The sequence below is a fragment of the Typopeltis vanoorti genome, chromosome 8, assembly GCF_054136105.1.
Source record: "Typopeltis vanoorti isolate ZY-2024b chromosome 8, IOZ_Tvanoo_1.0, whole genome shotgun sequence".
Classification (NCBI taxonomy): domain Eukaryota; kingdom Metazoa; phylum Arthropoda; class Arachnida; order Uropygi; family Thelyphonidae; genus Typopeltis; species Typopeltis vanoorti.
This window is the reverse complement of record NC_143556.1, coordinates 59,389,421-59,411,814: the sequence shown is the minus strand read 5'-3', so window position 1 is coordinate 59,411,814 and position 22,394 is coordinate 59,389,421. Positions and strand designations below refer to the sequence as shown.

At 35.9% G+C, this 22,394-nt stretch overlaps 1 protein-coding gene across 1 annotated transcript in view; it reads right to left on the bottom strand.

Moving 5' to 3' along the window:
* LOC150104025 (hemicentin-1-like) overlaps positions 1 to 22,394 on the bottom strand; it is a 427,367-nt gene that overhangs the window by 282,608 nt on the left and 122,365 nt on the right. Inside the window, exons 5-6 of the mRNA XM_090396384.1 lie at positions 19,137 to 19,499; positions 12,686 to 12,967 (exon numbers count right to left, since the gene is read on the bottom strand). Coding sequence (XP_090252510.1) covers positions 12,686 to 12,967; positions 19,137 to 19,499 — 645 coding nt within the window. The remainder of the gene's footprint in view (positions 1 to 12,685; positions 12,968 to 19,136; positions 19,500 to 22,394) is intronic.

Sequence of the window (22,394 nt, the reverse complement as noted above, 5' to 3'; positions counted from 1 at the left end):
GGGTTCAGAGAAGAGTGACTAACTCGGTGAGTGATGTAAAAATTGCTCCCTACATTGATAGATTGAGAGCTTGTTGATTGCATAGGTTGGTTGATAGGCAGAGAAGAGGGGGATATGATAGAAACATTTAAATTACTGAAAGGTTTTTATAGGATTGATGCAGGGGAAATGTTTCAGCTGTGTGATAGTAATGGAAGAACAAGAGGTCATCCCTGGAAATTAAAGAAGAGTGTGGTTAAAAGGTTGTGAGAACAAGCTTTTTGCCTGGAGGATGGTGAATGAGTGGAATTCATAGCTTGACTTAATTGTGAGTTCTTCGTCTGTAAATGAATTCAAGAAGAGATATGACAGATATTGTTTTGCTAGTTTGGATCTCCCAAGATGAGTCTACTGACTCCATGGAGATACATGTAATAATAATAATTTCATTTCCCTTGTTTTACACTTCTAGCATTTGTATACAAACATAACAGCTCATTCCTGGATCTATAGCAAGTTTCACTGATACCACTTATTAGACATGACTTCTCCATACTTAATTCAAGCCATTTCTTTTTCTTCTTATTTATCTTAGAACCTTCAACAAATCCAATTGTTTTCCTTTGATCCCAAGTCATTCCCTTCCTTGTTGTCCACACACACATTCACGTCCTCTTGAAGCATCAATCTTTCTCATGCTATGTTATGCTGTCCACCCTGAACCTCCTCATTTACCTGCTTGTTCTCTCATTCTCTATACTCATACTAGCTACTTCTTACTGAAAATGAAGAATATATTATAGTATGAGATATTTAAGTTGTTAAAGGGATGCTACTTGGTTAATGTAGAAGTTTTTCATAGAATGGGTGAAGAGGGTAGAAAAGGGGACTCATGAAGCTGTATAAGGATTGCTTGCAGGGCCCGCACTTCCATTTAGGCGAACTAGGCATCTGCCTAGGGTGCAAGCCATGAAGGGGCGCAAAACTTCAAGCTATGCTTTATTCATACTTTACTAAAATATTAAAATTAAATATCGGGCAGTGCTTAACGGTCAAAGCTGTGGAGGTCTCTGAGTTATACAGCTTTGACCGTTAAGTTATACAGCCTTTAAAGGAATGTGGAGAACTGACCAGGGCTTCTGACCTAATGTCCAATCCTCACCTTCTCGTGGTGCACCCTGTTGGGTATATACCTGGATACTGAATGAACGAGGAGGGGCTGGCAATTTGGGATTTAGCCGACCAAATTGTATTTTTATTGGTTAAACCAAAATAAAAAATGATGGTACAACATGACAAAATTTCATGCTGGCTGGAGCGTCGCCTGGTTAAACAAGGCCCCTGTAGTTTTCGCCAGGGAACCAGAGCGAACAGAGAAAAGTCAGCTACTGGAACAAATCTGAAAACAAACCCCAACTCAACATCACCAGAGTTAAAGATCGGTACTATCATCATAAGAAGCCTGAATGGCAAAGAAATGGAGCTAGCTGAGGAATTAGATAAGTACCAGATCGACATAATAGGGTTGACTGAAACAAAAAAGACAAAAACTGGTGAGATCTTTCTGAGCAATAAATACAAAATGTTATATTCAGGCAATGACAATCAAGGAAAAGAAGGGTTAGCCATAGTATTCAACACTAAATACTAGGCTAATCTTCTTGAATGGCAGGGTAGTCTAAAGTAGAGTGATATCAGCAAATATCAGAATGGGGAACTGGAAATGAGACTTATTTGTGCCTATGATCCCACAGAAGGCTCTACTTAGGTAAAAGTGGAGGAATTTTTTGAGGCTCTAGAGAAAGCTACTGACACAATGAAAAAGGAAAATTGGTCCTTGTTGGGGATCTAAATAGCAAAGTAGGAAATGATTGTCAGACATACAAAAATAATTTGAAAAAATTTGGAGAAAAGAGCAAAGCTAATAATAATGGCAAATACCTGTTGGATTTCTGCTCAGGCTATGGACTGGTTATTACTAACACCATGTTCCAACATAAAAATGTGCACAAATTCACATGGCGAGAAGAGGCAAGAAATAAGAAAAGTTTCATTGACTATGTTATTGTTGATAGTGATGTTTTCTCCCTGATGCAGGAGACCAGAGTGTACAGGGATTTGAAATTGGAAGCGATCACTATTCTGTCTTGAGTAGGATAAAATTGAATTTCATATTGAAAAGAATGACATGTAAGAAAGTTTTAAAGCGACTAAAAGTTGAGCAGTTCTCAGATGTGAACTGTAGACTAAAAACAGAAATATTATTAAAAAAAATGAAAGAGTTGAAAACATGAACCAAATCTTGGAGATTCAGTGGCAAACCTTGAAGAAAACCCTGATTGATTCAGCCAGAGCGGCATGAGGTTGTCTGCAAGGATAGAAAAATCAGAATTCCATGGCAGACACATGAAGTTAAAGAGGCAGTGAAGGAAAAGAAGAAAGCATATCAAAAGTTCCTGGCAAATAAGTCAGCTTGTGCTCTTAGAGAATACAGAGACAAATGCAAGACTGCTAAACACTGTGTAAAACTAGCTAAACAAAAGTCATGAGAGAACTTTGGCAAGAACATAGAAAATAAATATCAAGAAGGTGGTAAGATATTCTGGAGGTTGTTGAAGAAGCTTAGGAATGGAGGAAAGAGTACTGTAAAAGGAGTTAGAGATGATAAAGGTGACATGAAAATAGGAGAAAAAGATATCCTTGAAGTATGAAGTAATTACTTCGAAAAATTGCTAAATGAAGCAGTGATAGCACAGTGGTAAAAAACACTCAACAGACATACAGTCAGGAATACATATCCATTCTTGAAGTAGAAAAAGCCATCAAAGGCTTGAAATATGGAAAGGCAGCAGGAGTAGATGATATTCGACCTGCATAATTCAGAAAGCCTGGACAGAGGGACAAATTCCTGATGATTGTAGTAGAGCTTTAATAGTATCCATATATAAAAAGGGAAATTAATCTGAATGTGAGAATTATAGAGGTATTTCCCTACTCAGTGTTCCGGGCAAGATTTATGTCAGTGTACTTGAGAAACGTTTGGGAAGAATTGTGGAAGAAAAGCTTGGTGAAGAACAAGCTGGAATCAGGCCAAATAGAGGCTGTCAGGATCAGATCTTTACTTTAATACAAATAGTTGAGAAATCATGGGAATATAACGAAGATCTGTATTTAAGTTTTGTCAATCTGGAAAAAGCATATGACAAGGTGCCAAGGGAGAAACTATTCAATACACTACAGTTATATGGTGTCAATGGGGCATTATATCAAGCAATACTTAGTCTTTATTTGAGTTGTAAGTCAGCAGTTAGAATTGAAGGAAGTACAGGAAGATAGTTTAATGTTAAATCTGGCATGAGACAAGGATGTACATTATCCCCTCTGTTATTCATTATCTATATGGATCACATTATGAAGGAAAGTGGTATTAAACATGATATCAAAATTGGAGATGTTAATGTCAGCTCTTTGCTTTATGCGAATGATGTTATACTTCTAAATAAATCTTCTACAAGTTTTCAAGATTCCCTGACTAAATTGAATAACTGTTGTAATAGATATGGTATGAAGGCCAGCAATAAAAAGACAAAGACAATGAAAATAGGCAGAATCACTGAAAATGTCAGCTGTGTTGTGAATGGAGAACCTGTGGAACAAGTAAAACATTTCAGCTATTTAGGCACGATGTTTACTGAAGATGGTAAATTAAATATAGAAATAGACAACAGAATCAGCAAAGCTGGTATGGTGGGAAGTCAACTGAATAAATTCATATGGAATAAGAGAGAAATTAGTCGGAACACTAAATTAGCTGTATACAAGACAGTGTTCAAACCAATTTTAACTTATGGATCTGAGAGCTGGGTCAGAAGTAAACCACTTGACCAAAGACTAGAGACTACAGATATGAGAGTCCTGAGAAAGATTATAGGCGTGAACAGATGGCATCAATGGCAATATCATATTAAAAACGAGGATATTAGGAAAGAACTTGACATTGTCAGCATCCAGGAATGCGTTAGCAGAGCTAATCTCAGGTGGTATGGTCACTTAAACAGAATGGGCAAGGAAAGATTAGCAAAACAAGTGTTCTTTGCCAGGTTGGCAGGAAAACGACCCAGAGGAAGACTAAGTTATAGGTGGATTGATATGGTACAAAGTGCCTTAGACGATAGAAATATAAGATCTGATAATGATGGAGTCTTGACAAGTAACAGACTGATTTGGAGGAAAATTGTAGATAGGAAGTTAGTAATGATGTAAGTTTTTCATGTAGTACTATCATATCCTGTACAACCCTTGATGGTACACGTCAGGAATTTGATGATGATGATGATGAGGTATCGATTATTTTTCCTTATCCCTCACACATCACACTATTTTACTATTTAACTCTTGGTTCGTTTTTGTTCCTTACCTAAATTATTTGAACTTACCACTATTTAAAATTCAGTTAAGATAAATATTTTAAAACATTAACATTTTAAAATATTAAATTTCGGTATTTTATAACTGTTTTGTTTGTAAATGAATTATAACAGAGAATTTTAAATTAATTAAAAAAGAAAATGAAAAAAAGCCTTATTAATGTATCTATTAATTTAACCTGAAAGACAATTTTATTTTATTTAATGTCAATTAGAAACATTTCAGTTTATGAAATAAGGGGCGCACTTGTAAACTTTGCCTAGGGTGCAAAATAACCTGGCACCGACAGTGATTGCGTGAGTAATGAACCTAAAGAACAGGTTCTTTGCATGAAGAGTAGTTGGTGAGTGAAATGCATTTCCTGACATCGTGGTGAATGCAGATACTTTGAATGAATTTAAAGAACAGTTTCATGACCTCCTGCAATGAGTCTTTTGAGTCCATAGAGGTCTGGTGTTAATAATAATAAGAATGATGATAAAAGAACTCACTAGGAGATTATTATAGGCTTAATTGGCTAATTTTTGCTCGCACTGCACTTTTGCTGTCTTCCAACTGAGTCATTCTCTTTAACTGCTATTAATACTCTTCACACCACTAATTATTACTAACTTTCATCTTGTGTTGTCTCCACAGTGCCTTCTTCCCCTACTTCCAGATTTCATGCTTATTTCACTCATTCATCCATTTCAATCATTATAATCATATCTTGTTTAGAATTCTCATCTTTGAAATACACTCAGACATTGCTTCTGTTAAACAGCTCTTGATCAATGCCCAAGCAGTCTCTCTCTCTCTCTCTCTCTTGTATCCACTCCTCTTTCCATGCTATAGCTCCTGGGTGTCTACTAAGTTTTCATAATCACTTGCCTGTAGTTCCACATATATCCCTTCTCAACAGAAGTTCTCATATGATGGGCTACAACCCAGATGATCACCTCATAGACATTCTGGGCAACTTGGAAAGATCAGATCAGATCTTCACAGATCTAAGTCTCTCACCCCGTCATGTGCCCTCCATTACATATTGCCTAAGATACACTGCTTGGAAAGAAGTCAACAGATACCCCATGGGCAAGATGCATCATTCCCTGTAATAAATCACATGTTTATAACTGGTATAAATGGGAGGAATATGATGCTATCAAGTGAATGCAATTGTGTCTGGGTGAAATGGATATGAGAAGGGAACTGATGGAGTTTGAAAGAGACATTGTGATAGGCTGCCATGTTACAGGCCTATCTGCTTGGCAAATTGTTGACAAACTGGCTCATTCCAGGTCAATTGTCAGTGATACCATACTGAGATGGAAGTGCAAGGAGTCACCTACTAGCATTAACTGCAGTAGGTGGCTCAACAAACTCACCAAACATGACTGTAGGGATACTAAGGATAATATATAAAAATGGCCACTCATCATAAGACAAGCTGAATGCAGGGTTCTGAGAAATGATTGGAACATCAATCTGCTCAAAAACTTTCAGAACTAAGTCTCACAACATGGGTTTCCATAGTAAGAACACAATATGCAAGTCCCGCACTACCCAAATGAACATGCAGCATCGTCTTCATTGTCTTCACTGTACATGTAAAGAGCATGTACAGTGGGACATGGAAGCTTGAAAAACATGGTATGGAGCATCAAGTAATGCTACACCCTCTATTTAGTAGATGGATGGGTGTTGCAGATGCTCAGTGAACATCTCTCACCAGAGTGCATAATCCCAACAGTGAAATTCGGAGGTGGCAGTGCTTTTCCTAGTTTGGCCTTGAATCTATGTTTCTAGTGCCATGAACAACTCTGAGAGGTATCTGAACAGTTTTGGACAATGCAATGCTTCCTACTATGTGGTGTTTCTATGGAAATGACCATTGTCTTTTCAGAAAGACAATGCACCATGTAATAAGGCTGCTACTCTAAATGTGTGGTTTATGGACATGAACATCACCACACTTCACTGGCATTCACAGAGCATTTATCTCAACCCTATTGAACATGTTTGGGACAAAATGAAGTGCATGTGAGGTTAAGGGATGTCCACCACACAACAGTCTAGGACCTCATTGCATGCCTACAAGAAGAATGATGTCCCATAGGATTGTTGCAGTCATCGCAGAGAAAGGAGATCCTATATCCTACTAAGGTGGATTCCATGGCTGTTTGTACTTCACACTAAAGTGTCTGTTAACTTATTTCCAAGCAGTGCAGTTATCCCTTAAGAACTGAAGATATTCATTCTCTTTATTTCCTGATGCTATATATTCATTCCAATGAATACTGCCATAATTAAAATCACCCATAATAATCAATGTTTTCTTACTCACTAAGCCAAGAGGCCTATAGATTTCTTTGTCTCCACCTTCACATTCCATGGTTTGCGGCATCACCCAACTGAACATCTCATCCTGTCAATCTTCACTCCATCTCTCCAATCACCATCCTCTTGTTCTTTTATCGCTTCTTCAAAAGACTCATATCTTTCTTTATATAATTTTCACCTTTTGAGTCATTTGTGCCTGCCAAAATAACCAGTTCTTTCACTTTACCTTTTTGCATCCTGACAGCTTCACTAATATTATTAGTTTTCACACCAAGGAAACAAGATAATGTTAAATGTTAAACATTAAATAATGTTTAATGTTAAATCTGGTGTGAGACAAGGATGTACATTATCCCCTCTGTTATTCATTATCTATATGGATTACATTATGAAGAAAAGTGGTATTAAACATGATATCAAAATTGGAGATGTTAATGTCAGCTCTTTGCTTTATGCGGATGATGTTATACTTCTAAATAAATCCGCTACAAGTCTGCAAGATTCTCTGACTAAATTGAATAGCTGTTGTAATAGATATGGTATGAAGATCAGCAATAAAAAGACAAAGACAATGAAAATAGGCAGAATCACTGAAAATGTCAGCTGTGTTGTGAATGGAGAACCTGTGGAACAAGTAAAACATTTCAGCTATTTAGGCACGATGTTTACTGAAGATGGTAAATTAAATATAGAAATAGACAACAGAATCAGCAAAGCTGGTATGGTGGGAAGTCAACTGAATAAATTCATATGGAATAAGAGAGAAATTAGTCGGAACACTAAATTAGCTGTATACAAGACAGTGTTCAAACCAATTTTAACTTATGGATCTGAGAGCTGGGTCAGAAGTAAACCACTTGACCAAAGACTAGAGACTACAGATATGAGAGTCCTGAGAAAGATTATAGGCGTGAACAGATGGCATCAATGGCAATATCATATTAAAAACGAGGATATTAGGAAAGAACTTGACATTGTCAGCATCCAGGAATGCATTAGCAGAGCTAATCTCAGGTGGTATGGTCACTTAAACAGAATGGGCAAGGAAAGATTAGCAAAACAACTGTTCTCTGCAAGGTTGGCAGGAAAACGACCCAGAGGAAGACCAAGATATAGGTGGATTGATATGGTACAAAGTGCCTTAGACGATAGAAATATAAGATCTGATAATATTGGAGTCTTGACAAGTAACAGACTGATTTGGAGGAAAATTGTAGATAGGAAGTTAGTAATGATGTAATTTTTTTCATGTAGTACTATCATATCCTGTACACCCCTTGACGGTACATAGCAGGAATTTGATGATGATGATGATGAGGAAACAAGATTTCGTCATTCTCTCATTAAGTACCCTTCTTATCATAGAATCACCATTTTTTTTTCTCTTTTCCCACTTTCTCTCACTTAGTCATACATTCTTTTTTTCCCTACCTAACACCTCTGGCTATTTTCTGTTCTCAGCTCTACCAATCTCCTGACATTTCTGCAATCTTTCAATCTTGCACTATGTCCTCTGATGGATGTCACATAAGTATGCTATTTTTTATTTTATTTTATTTTTTTAGAGATCCTATTCATTCTCCAGGCCTTCTGCCAATACTTTCAACATTATCACTCATATTAATATGTTCAAGACTTCTGTCGATATTCTCTACTCCACCATCATGTGTTTTACTCTATCTACACAACTGGGATACTTTATCAAAACACTTCTTACATATTTGCTCACCAATCCCACCTTTCGTCCACAAATCTTTCAACTGTTTTTCTTTTTTTTTTTTTTTATGAATATATCTTACCCACACATACTGCACCAAACAGAATCTCTCGCATTCAACTCACCTAACAAAGATGTCTTGGCTGCCATTATTCTATTAGATACTGGTACCATAATGACAGTGTCTACTTTAATATGAATATACCAGTTTTGCTTAAATCTAAACAGCTGCATCTACCACACACTCATAAAAAATGCAAATTGCAACAAATTATATTATTATTATTATTATTATTATTATTATTATGTGACACCTCCAGGGAGTCCAAACACTCATCAAGGGAGAGTGTGCCAACAGCATCGAACGATATTGATACCCTTCCAACTACTAACCATGCTCAAACTTGCTTAACTTTTTGCTGAGCCATTAGTAGCAGAGGCTCTACCAATCGACCAACGTTTAATTTGAAAAAAAATTATTAAATGTTTAAAAGTACTTGAAACACACATCCTTTCTCAACTGAACCTCAAACCCACAGAAAGATTTCTGGGTTTGAGGTTCATTTTTTAATTGTCCTGCAACTGATAACCTGGTAAATCAAGCAGACCAGATAAAAAAGCATTATGCTTAATTGTATTCTACCAAGATAACCAGATAATAGTATTAGTGATAAATTAATAAGCAAAATGTTTCTACAAAACTCATTATCTAGCAACTTGTTTATAAATTCTTGTAGATAAGCTTATATGTTGGTTATACATAGCTTTTAATTTTTCAGGAAATTACAACGTACACTAGAACATTAATTAGAAACTTTAATCAATACCTCTCTATAATTTGGCAATGTTACATTGCCATCTTCAGGGATCACAAAACAATGCTATGTGCATGCAGGCACTCACACTAAGCAGATAAGGCTGAAGAAAGGTAACTGAAGTCAGTCCTAGAGTCCTAAAGGCCCCCTAGTGGACTAAATTGGATTGTCTTAGCCTTTGGGCTGATGATAGATAAGCTTATATGTTGGTTATACATAGCTTTTAATTTTGTAGGAAATGACAACATATTAATTAAAAACTTTCAGCAATTTTAAGAAAGTTCAACATAAAAACCTGTTTCTCTACTCTTCCTAAACTAAGATCGATTTTAAGCAAATACAAACAAGCTCATAACTATCTACAATTCCCAGGAGTGTACAAAATCGTGTGTGACTGTGGGAAGCAATACTATGGCCAAACTGAAAAATCCCTCCGCCTACATCTAGAAGAACACCAGAGAGACATTGCCTACAAAGGAACTAGAGCAAGTGCCCTGTCAACCAATTTCTGTCTTCAGTAAACACAAATGATGAAGGCCGTCAACACGAGATAAATTGGACAACAACCACAAACCTTCATATATGCCGTGACGAGGTGGAGCGACGCATAATCGAGTCTAAGGAAATTGTTATGGACCCTCATCACATAAATAATAGCCTCAGCTATAATCTACCAGACTCTTTCAGCTCTGCTATCCGATATTGGCACACACGTGAAATCAGATGCATGCAGCTACTTAACAATAGAACTTCAACACAGACTGTAGCTACAGTTCAAAGCTAACTGATTTTATAATAGTCATTTTATGGTGATATGATGTTTCTTATAGTGTTTACTTGCTTTCTATGTTCCCACGCCTGAAAAAGTCGGACAATCTGATGAAACATGTTGCGTTTTGAATGAATTTAATTATTATTCTAGTCTCGGTTATAGTCAGTATATATAAATATGAATGAATATATATATATATATACAGTAAAACCCCATTTTTAAGTTCCTGCAATTTACGTTTTCCTGCCATTTACGTCATTTTACATTGGTCCCTTCTTAAGGCCTATGCTTATGATATATTGTTTCCCACCATTAACAACTTGATATGGATATTATTTCCAGTGATTGGCATTTTTTTCTTGGGTGGCAACGCTGATTTTCGAATCGATTTCCTCTCATTCAAATCAATTTCTGTGGAAATCTGTGCATTGCTTTTGGCTGTAGTTTCATTTCCACCATCAAGGTGACTTGCATGCTTGCAGCAGTGATGTAGTGATGAGCAATACCACAATTTTTCAATCATGGTACAAACTGATACCGTGAAGTTTTCATATCAGTAATTTTAAACTGTTAGTAGCTCATGGCACCCGTAACGTGGTGTGATGTGATTTCACATTCACAGTGCTACAGTGAAATCGTGAACAAGGATCATACACAAATTGTAAAATCACATTCACACTTCTACCAAGTAACAGTTGTTATTCGTGAATATTAGATATCAGTAAATAAACCACAGTTTGTGAAATATCGCTTCACTAGCTGGCAGTGTTGGTGTTCGTAATCGCAATTCAGAAGCACGTGGTATATTGCAAAATTTCTGCTACATAATTTAGTGTGTGAGAGTTGCTTTCAAGTTGCAGTGGTGGATGATCCATGTTAGTAACATGGAGAAAAAAGACAGAAAATGTATTTCGGTAGAAGAAAAGATGGCAATTCTGTGAAGTGTAGATTGGCATGCTGGAACATGTGTGCAATTAGCAAAAGATCTTGGACTCTCCATGTCCACTTTGAACACAATAGTAAAAAACAGGTCAAGAATTGAACTCAATGCAAAGCAATCTGGTGCTATGTCAAAAAAACGAAAATATATCCGGACATCGACATACGATGAATCGGATAAACTTGTGGCGGAGTGGTTTGTTTCTACGAGAGCGTCGGGTATTCCAGTCAACGGTACTACTATACTCCGAGCGAAAACCCTTGAATTTGCTGCGAGGTTGGGGATTAATGGTTTTACTGCATCAAATGGATGGATTGATCGTTTCAAGACTCATCACAATGTTGTGTATAATCAAATGTGTGGAAAAAGTAATAGTGCTACAGGGGAAACTGTAAGCCAGTGGAAACATGAACTAAAGACTATTATTCAGGACTATGAACTGAAAAATATTTTCAGTGTTGATGAAACTGGGCTCTTTTATAGCATTCTGCCAAGTATAACATTGCATTTTAAAAAAGAGAAGTGTCACAGTGGAAAACTCAGCAAGCAGAGAGTAACTGTTTTGCTCATGGTCAATGCTGATGGATCAGAAAAATTACCTCCACTGGTGATTGGTAAATTTAAAAAGCCAAGGTGTTTTAAGAACATGAAAAATCTGCCTACTAAGTATGATGCCCAGCAGCATCTTCACATCCACCATGCATGCTAAAGATGCTAAAATGGGGGCAAATCACTGCAAAATACTACTAATATGCTAGACAAATATCCTGCATACCCTGAAGATCTACAGATCAGAAACATTAGATTAGTGTTCTTTCCCCCTAATTGTACAAGTGAGCTTCAGCCATTAGATCTGGGAATCATCCATGCATTTAAATGGAAATATAGAAAAATGCTTGTTGAAAAAGCTGTGTTTATGCATGATAATGATATGGACCCAAAACAAATGATCATATCAATCCTTGATGCCATGCATTATGTGGCCAAAGCACGGTTGCATATTGCTCCTGAAACCATATCCAACTGTTTCCGGAAGGCAAGAGTTACGTTTGTGGAAGAGGAGGAACAACTACAGGAGGAAGATGAAGAAGATATGTCAGATCCTAACAACTGCTATGTGATGGATGAGTCTTCCTCATTTCAAGACTATGTTGATATTAATACTGGTGTGATCACATCAATGGTACCAAGTGAGCAGACATCCTTTCCAACCACCTTGGTGAAGAAGAAGAGGAAGAAATGGTTGAAAAGATTGTGATCAAGAACTTACCATCCTATTAGTAAAGAAGCAATGGAAGCTATCTCTGTTTTGAGGTGGTATATTGCAAGTGCTTCAGGAGATGATGGAGCATTTAATGTTATATACTGTGGAGAGGCAGGTGAAACTTATAAGAGTGCAGAAAAAGCAAAAAAAATCAACAATTAAAGATTTTTTTTAAATAGATAAATGTAAGTAATTGTAAATTCATTTATTTTCAGTAATTAAATTTTGCAATCTAGTATGTAGAGTCACATACTAGCAGTAAGTCATCTTTTAGCCTTTTTTTAATGTTTTTTACATCTCCTGCTATTTACACTTTTTTCCATCAGTCCCCTGAAAAGTGTGTGTGTGTGTGTGTGTGTGTGTGTGTGTGTGTGTGTGTGTGTGTGTGTGTGTGTGTGTGTGTGTGTGTGTGTGTGTGTATAAAACATGAGGAAAAATTAAAACTTACCAAGGATATCAATATTAAAATGCTTTTCTATTCGGCCAACATCATTTTCAGCTACACAGGAAAAATGACCCTGATCACTTTGTCTTGTGCGGAGTATCTGAAGGTATCTACCATCATCCGAAATTCGAATTATTTTGTCTTTTTTTGAGTCAACTGGTTTCCCATCTTTCAGCCAGATAATATTTGGAGTGGGATGACCTTCCACCTGACATTCAAGCATTAGAGGTCGATTCTCAGCAATTCTGTATGTTTCTACTGATTTTCCAGTCATCTTTGGTGGAACTAAAAAAAATTATGTTGATAGATCTGCAAGTATGATTTTACAGTGCATTATATACTAATAATGTATTATGAAAGATGGAGATATCCACTAAACAAATCAATGCAGCAAAAATATTTACAGACTGTATGTGCGAATGGTCTAACATAGGTATTATCATGGACTTTCAAGCTGACAGTGAAATGCAGAGATGGAAAGTGAATAATAATTACTAAAGAAAGAACCATAAGGCATCATTTCTGCGATGTAAAATTACGTAGGCAAAGTGGATATTAGATCTAACATTATTTCAAAGTTAAATGTTTGTAGAAACTATAAAAGTTTCATAAAATTGACGTGAAAGCTTACAAGAATAAAGTTCTCAGCATTGAAGTTGCCTTAGCTTGCACTACTTAAAAGACATGAGCACTGCCCAAGTGTCCATATATTCACCTTTTATTAGTGCATTTTTTAAGGTTTCACTGGCCTGACTGGTTGGTTCTCTTCAGAGACCTGACCTGTTTATGTGCAGGAGTTGTCTCTCCAAAAACTCCTGTGATCCCCCAGATTGTCCAACAATGAGTGACCTGAAGGATCATTTAACTTACTCGTGGCTCTACTCAGTAACAGGCTCACCCTACCACTGAGCAGAACTACTCATATTTCAAAGAAAAGCCAAGGCAGCCCCAATATAGGGCACTCCAATGGACCCAAATCCCCAGATACTCAAAAGCACTCTCAAGGCTTGTTTATGAGGGGAAGTTCACAAAAACTCAGTCGATCCCTCAGGGTAACCCACCAATGAGTGACCCAAAGAATCATTTAACTCAGTGGTGGCTCTACTCAGTAACAAGCTCACCCCACTGAGTAGAACCACTCATATTTCAGGGAAAAGCATCCAACAAGGCAACCTTAATACAAGCCACCCAACAGACCCAAATCCCCAGATGCTCAACAGCTCACTCTTGTTTATGTGTAGCAAGATTCCCCAAAAATTTATGCAATCCCTCAGAATCCCCAACAATGAGCAACCTGAAGGATCATTTAACTCAGCAGTGGCTCTGCTTAGTGACAAGCTCACCCTACCACTGAGTAGAACTGCTCATATTCTAGAGAAAAGCAAGTGCCAAAGCAACCTCAATACAGGCCACCCAAATGAACTCAAATCCCCAGAAGCTCAATAGCTCACTCCAACCTTAAGAGAGCAAAAACTCATTTTCAGTACTAAGGAAATCAAATGTCAGAGAAATGTCTTTTTTGTAAGTAAATTCTCAGTCAGTGCATAAAAATAATTACTAAAGAAAGAGCCGAACAGCTTCATTTCGACAATGTAAAATTTCAGAGGCAAAGTGGATATTAGCTCCAACATAATTTCAAAGCCGAATGTTTGTAGAAACTATGAAAAGTTCATAAAATTGACCTGAAAGCTTACAAGAATACAATCACCAGCACTGAAGTTGCTTTTGCTTGCACTACATACAAGACATGAATGTTGCCCAAGTGTCCATATATTCGCCTTTTATTAGTACATTTTTTTAAGGTTTCACTGGCCTGACATTTCTCTAACATTTGATTTTTTCAGTACTGAATGAGAATTTTTGTTCTCTTAGATTTTCTGCCTGGTTTCTGAAGAGAACCAACCAACCAGTTCAAAACAGCTGTCAGCCCAGCAAAATGCACAAATAAATGGCAATATGAAAGCTTGGGCAGCACTCATGTCTTTTAAGTAGTGCAAGCTAGAGTCAATTTTTCATAGTTTTCATTTTTCATAGAAACTTTCATAGTTTCTACAAACATTTGGCTTTGAAATAATGTTAGATATAATGTCCACTTTGCCTATGTGAAATAAATAATTTTGGCAGACACAATTTATTTTAAAGGTGACAAGTATAGGATGAGAGAGAGAGAGAGAGAATAAAGAGTTACATAAAGAAGCAAAAAAGAAGAGTAAAAGACTAAATATTATGTCTGTTTCCAAGATATCACAATAGTGAAATAAGAAGAAGAGGCATGATAACAAATAACGAATAGGTTATGCATGATAAATAGTGTGCACTTTCCAGATTATTATTATTCAGAACATCATCTATAGAGTCATGACTCATTGTAGGAGATGTACCACAAGGCATACCTGGACATACTGATGAAGTTCTTGGGTTAGAAATACCAGAGTTTGAATCTGGCCTGGGATGTGAAGAGCCTTTATAAGGGATTTTCAACTGCAGGTGAGTTATCTGGTCTCATAAGGAGGTGACATGGTTTTTGCTCCTGGAAACTTGAGTTTTTCATCTCACAAACTGTGGCAAACTGGCTAGAATAATACACACAATTTGCAGACATAAAACATCAGCACAATAACCCATATCAAGCCTTTATCATGTCGCATATAGATTATTGTGCATAAATTTGATCACCTGGTTTTCATGGTTATGATAATATATTAGATTAGAAAGGTGTCCAGAGAAGATTCACTAAGAGAGTAATGGGACTTTGGAATGTTGGGTATAAAAACAGACTGAGGAATGCATTCTGCAAAGACTTGTGAATAGGAGGAGGAGGAGGAGAGAGGATATGATTGTGATGTTTTAGTTGGAAAGGAGTTGTTGGTTAATGTTGAAGAAATTTTTCATAGAATAGGAGCATGAAGTAGCATAAGAGGCTATTCCTGGAAACTGTAAGGAAAGTGTGAGGAAAGGAATGAAGAGAAGGATTTTTTGCATGGAGAGTAGAATGCATTGCCTGAGAGTGAAGTGAATGCAGACATGCTGAATGAGTTTGAAGCACAGTTTGATGAGCTTTGTATGTGACAGTGTGTATCTCCTGCAGTGGAATTCTAGCATTAATGGTAATGATAATAGTAATAAGAAGGAGCAACAACAGCATGCTCAGAGTTAGAAGAACAAGTCAGGTTAAAGTTTAATAGATGAATAGCATCATTAAGTACTTTTTAATGTGAATCCAACCCATGAAATGTTCACATAGGCTATGGATTACATAATCCAGAAGCCCTATACCAGGATTAAAATGGAACTTTTAATGGAGCTATTTTCAGGCCTTTAATAAGTAGTATGCAAAGCCTCGCCCTGAACAATAAAATTTTCATCTTTCACCTAAAAAAATAATGCATAAAAATAAAATGCTTTAGAAGAAATGCAAGGGAAAATGTGATAATTAAGAAGTTTGTAAACAGTACAAAGCAGAGATAAGAAGGATGAACTGCAATGTAAGGAAGGATGGAAAGTAAAATCTGATAGAGAAGTAACTGGCCAAGAAGTCTAAAGGAAATTCCAAATAATTCTGAAACAGCCCACCTGAGGGAGGGAGGGAGGGATCATCTCAGCTGAATTGCTCTTCTCTGGACAGCATCAAGAATTTTAAGGGGATTTTGTTGCTTCACATGAAACATGTTAACAATATTCTAAGGATGAGTGGATATGGGATTTATCACAGATAGATGAAAAGTATCAGAGAGATGAAAAACTCAATTTATCAGATAGATAAATTGAGTTTTTAGATGTTGAGGAAGCTATTTGTGTGATATATTTATGCTAGTTCAGTCCAAGGAAATAGATACAATTTGTCTCTTCATTTATATATTACTCTGAAGTTAAAAGTAAGGTGAGTAACAAAAAGGCTTTTTCTGAGAAAAAACCAAGCAAGCCTACATTTTGGTAGCAATTGAAAACAAAACGACACTCTTATTCCTCAAAGAATAATATGGAAATCAGAGTTCAAGGCATTGGTTGTAGAATAATTTGAAACATGAGATGTTTGTGCACAGCATGGTTGGTTGATTGAATAATTGGGATGAATGGAGTATACTGTTGTTAATAGAGTTGTGGATAAGATTACTGGTGATTGAGAGTAGATAATTCATATACAGAATGAAGAGGATAAGTGATAGAACAAATGGCTGAGGAACTCCTGCAATGGAAGAGAAGCTCAAAGAGAGAAAACCATTCACTATGACAAAGAGAGAAAACTGGCTACCCATTATAGAGAGTAGCAGATAGACCAGAGGACAAAAATTTACCGAGTAGCCCTTGATATCACCCATGAGCTCTGAAAAAGCAACAGCACATTATTAAGTTCACTGTTGATGACTTTTTCCTTTATTTTGGAGAGGATTTAGGTGAGAGTTATTGACCGTAGCTTCATGGCAGACTTTTGTCTCCCTTTTTTAGAACAGGTTGGATGATGCATGCTTGTTTCCACATATTGGGACAAGTGCCAGTCAGTTGAATATGAAAGGCTGTACTCTGATGATATATGATGGATTTTAGTTCTGGAGCAATTGGAGGACACTTTTTTCTTTGCATCAAACAACTGAACTACTCATAATCACATAAAAATAAAAATTATTAATACATAATGGACAACCGTATATCATAAAACATAGTAAATTAATAGTACCATAATAATTGCAATTAGTGTATATTACAGGCATTAAGCATAATATGAATAATGCACATTTTATTTATTTATTTTTAACATCAATTTGTTTATTATTTTTGAATGGTTATAAGATAAAATGTCTAATAAGTATTCCTTGGAATAAGTGAAACATGGTTGGATAAGAATGACATCTTGACTGGAATAGACATGGAGGGATATAATATTTTTAGGGATCAAAAAGGCAAGAGGGGGAAGGGAAGCTGATTATTATTATTATGACACCTCCAAGGAGTCCAGAGACTCATCAAGGGAGGGAAAACCTACTCTACTACTCTCTGTCTCCACCACTTAATCCATCAACTACAGAGAATCGAATCATCTACACCAACACCATCTAGTGTCCCCCCCCCCACCACCACCACCAGTATTTTCACAGACAATCACAAACATCCATGCCACAGAGGGATTCAAATCCACAACCTTTTGGCTGGAGAGCAGATACACTAACCACTCGGCCAACCAGGCCGGCCATGCTAGTAGGGGAATTATGTCTGCACAAAGTTGAAATACAAGGGTTTTGAAGTAGTATGGTGTGAAGTGGAGGTTGACAGAATAAGATATTTAGTTGGGTGCTGCTACAAGCTTGGTAATGTGAAAGATGAAGACAAAGTAATGTGTAGGTAACTTGGCTTAGTGAGCAAGCAAATGGTAATCATAATGGGTGATTACAATTATGATAATATTCACTGCAATGAAGAGATAACGTCAGAGTATAAGGAGAATGAATTTCGAGTTCTTAAGGGACAACAATCTTAGACAATATGCAATGGAGGGAACACAAGGTTTATGGTTCCCATGTATAAGGCATCGATCAGGCCTTATACAAGGCCTGATCGATGAATATATGAACTACTGTACACACATTTGGTTGCCTAGTTTTCAGGAGAATGTATTGTCAGGCCTATAGTATGTTAGATATGAAAAGAGAACAATGTATTCAACTTACAAAGCCTTGTGAGAAGAAGAAGAAGAAGAGGAGATATGAATGAGACATATGAGTTGGTGAGGGGGTTGTTACCAGATTAATGTGGAGGAGATTTTTTATAGAGTAAAGTAAGGCAAGAATAGAACTAGAAGCCATACTTGGAAGCTGTATAAGAATGAGAGAAGGGGAACAAGATGCAGGTTTTTTCCATGCAGAGTGACCGATAGTGGAATGCATTACTCAAAGTGTGGTAAGTGCAGAAACTGTGAATGGATTTAAGGAATGGTTCAATGATCTTTTTATATGAGAGAATATAAACCTCCCATGATGAATCCTTTGACTCTATGGAAGTCAGATGTTAATAATAATAATAATTAAATTTCTTAGTGTAAAGTGTAATGTGAGGTTCATGTCTGTATGGAGATCTGTTATTTAAAATATATTTCAAGTTAATATTTTAAAGTTATTTAAAAACTTTATATATAAAGTTTTTAAATAACTTTAGGATTTAGCATATAGCTAAATTCTATATAGCAAATTTATAGCAAATTAGCAAATTTATATATAGCAAATTTATAGGAGAAAACAGGAAAAAATTACAAAAAAAATGGACATTTTGCTAATTAGGCTATTAACACCATTATCATATGCATTTGCACTTTGAATAATATAGTTTGTTTCCATGATACTTTTACAGAGTTTACCTCAGTGATATTCAAAGATCTGCTGTATTTATGTTTATCAATTATGATGATATACAAATAAAATGAATATATTAAGGACCTTTCTTTATCAAATAAATATTTCTATACCTAAAATGTCCAGAAAAAAATCTTTTTCGATTGTGCCAGCAGCATTACTTGCAATACATGTATAATGGCCTCCATCTTCTGTTTGTACAGGAATAATTTGTAACAGCTGGCCTTCATAAAGAATCTGAAAATCCTGTTTTCTGTTAGTTTCCAGTATACGACCATCTTTAAGCCAAATAATATTGGGTTCGGGATGCCCATCAACATGACATTCCAAAGCAACTGTTCCATTTTCAACAGCTTTAATGATGTTATCATCATCTTCATCATTGTCATTTTCATCATCATACTCATCTTTTATATCATTCCCATCAGGTTTTTTAAATAAAGCCAATTGATTGTACTCTACAATCCTTGGAGGAACTAAAAAAAAATATATACATATATATATATATTTAAAAATTTATAAAACATATATCACCCTTTTCACACATAAATTTAATTAGCATGAAATAATAACTATTGTTATTATTACTATTGCAAGTCAAACAAAAAATTTGAAGAATAAATGTTTTTAAACAATAATCTATCACGTTTGCTAACTTTGAAAATGATGGAAGGAAAAATTTATCCCCACATAGTATTTCATTCATCTTTAGAAGAACTCAAACACAAGATATTATTATAAACAATAAATCACATAATAACCACAGTAATTAACTTGAATGAAATGAAAGTATTTATCATGAAATTAAATTTATTATGAAATGAAAGATTTATCATGTAATGTATTGTTTATAGTCATCGTGCCACAGGTATCTTTAAAGATTAGACAAGATATTATTATTATTATTATAAATTTAGTCTCTGATATATATATTTTTCCTGCTAGAAGGCAAAAAGTGCTGCCTGCACATGGTGTTTTTTTGTGTGCAGCAATTATAAGTTCATTTTCAAAGTATTTAGCAATAAATAACTAATTCTTTTTGCATTATTATATTTATGACTGCCTGTCAGTTTAATTGTAAAGGTTGGTTGATTAATTGTGTGGTTTTTAAAGTTTTTACTTTTGTTTTATTGTATGCTGTATTGTACATCATGCCACCAATCAATAAAACAATGGTGGTTGATTTCAACATGCATGATTTTTGTTAAATGTAGCGTGCATGAAATTTATGCACTTTGTAGAAGGAGGAATTTATGGAAAGAATGAAACTGGACAGCAGATTTCTTATAAGTGTTTCAAGAGTGAATGCCAGAAGAGTGAGGGGAGTAAGAAGAATGACAATGGTGATTTGAAGGATAAAACATGTGAAAATGTGTTTTGGTAAGGTTGATATTGCATGAGGTAAGAATGACTACAAGAATAGTATGGTGGAAAATTAAGAGAATGACCAGATGACAATTGAAACGATTGTAAACTTACATAGATTTTCCCCTAACAAAACATGAGATTGAGTGATTGGAGAAATACCTGATTTCATGGAATGACAAAGAAGCCAAAGAAAGCAGGAGATGTAAGGAAAGAGAATGTGTGAGTAAGAAATGAATTTTGAATGCTGATTCATTGAAAACAGCAGGATATGAGAAGAGTGTGAGAAAATACATCATGTTTTCCTGATAAGAGTGTGGTATATGAGTAGATAACAAAGAGTTGATAGTACATGCAAAAAAGAAGAGTGAGAAAGTAAAAGTGATGAGTCTCTTGACATATGATAGAGGAAAGCTGAAATGAAGAGCTATGATAGCAAATGAGTCAGTGCAGAGATTCTGCAGAAGGAATGTGTGGAGATTGTGGATGTGTGAAATGAGTTTCATGGAAGGTAAGAAGGAAGGATTAAATAAGGCAGACTACATTTAAATGGATTTGGAATCAAGAGTCTTGAGAAAGTGTTGTCTACTAAGATTCAGAAATGCAGAGTCAAAGACACTAGGATGCTTGGGAGTGGGGTTTAGGTGAGATTGGGTCCAGGTGCCCTAGAGGTTAGTAAGTAGGAGAGTGATTATATGATGCTGAATGTAGCTGCAGAGTCTTAACTGTAGTGGGCTCAACACAAGGTGTAAAGGAAGTTGTGGGATGAAAAGGGTATTGCAGTTTATGTATTCAAAATAATGATGAAGTTTTTGACATTGTTTAGCTAAAATTGGACAAATGTTATTATTAACATCTGATCACCATAGAGTCACAGACCATTGTGGGAGGTACACACTATTGCACACAAAGCTCATCCAACTCTACCTGAAACTGATTCAATGTCTCTACATTCACAGCACACTCAGGCAATGCATTCCACTATCATTCTTCATGTAAAAAACCTGTCGTCTCATTCCTCTGCTCTTACACCTTTCTTATACAGTTTCCAGCAATGGCCTCTTGTTCTACTCCCTCTCCCATTCTATGAAAATTGTCTTCCATGTCAACCTGATAACTCCTAACTAGCTAACTAGCTTATATGTGTCATATCCCCCCCTCCCCTTCACCTCCTATTCACCAGGCTTTGCTACTAACATTCTCTTGAATTATCCTCATACTCTACATTTCAAACACCACTAACCAACCACCTTTGTGAATCTTCTCTGGACCTTTCTAACATATCCTCATCACCATGAAAATTCTGTGACCAAATCTGTGCAAATTAATCCATATGAGGCCTGATCAAGATCTCATATGGATTATTGGCATATTAACATCTGCTTTAGTCTGCATTGCTCTCCCAAATTTTGCATCATCTGCAAACAGCTGCATATCACCAGTTAAACCCTTCCCAATATCATTAATATACAAATTAAACAACAATGGTCCAAAATGGTCCTCCAAAAAAAGGGCAAGAAATGTAATGCTAAAAAAAAAAAAAAAAGCACCGCAGGAGAGAACAAGAAGGTAATGAGGTTATTAGTGATGTGGAGGAGGTTGAGAAAATGAATTAACCTCCAAAATAGCAAAATTGAAGCAGATCATCAGTGAGAGAGAGAGGCAATGCAGGAATTGCAAAGAGTTGAGAGGCGTTTAAATGAACAGAGGGAGAAAAAGAAAATTCAACTGGAAAATAAGAAACAACAAGGCAGAGAAACAGGTAAATCAGGAAATAATAGAAATCAGGTAAGTGATGTTGTTAATAAAAAGAAAGAAGTTATTTGGTATGGTGACTATAATAAAATATGCTGTTGATGAGCGAGTTATACCTTCCAGTTTGACTGGAGCGAAAATTAAGAATATAAAGGAAATAATTCAAAAACAGAAAAGAAAAGTAAACAAAATCGTAGTTGGAGTTGGTATACTAATGAATTAACTGCCGATAATTTCAGTATGAGAGAGGA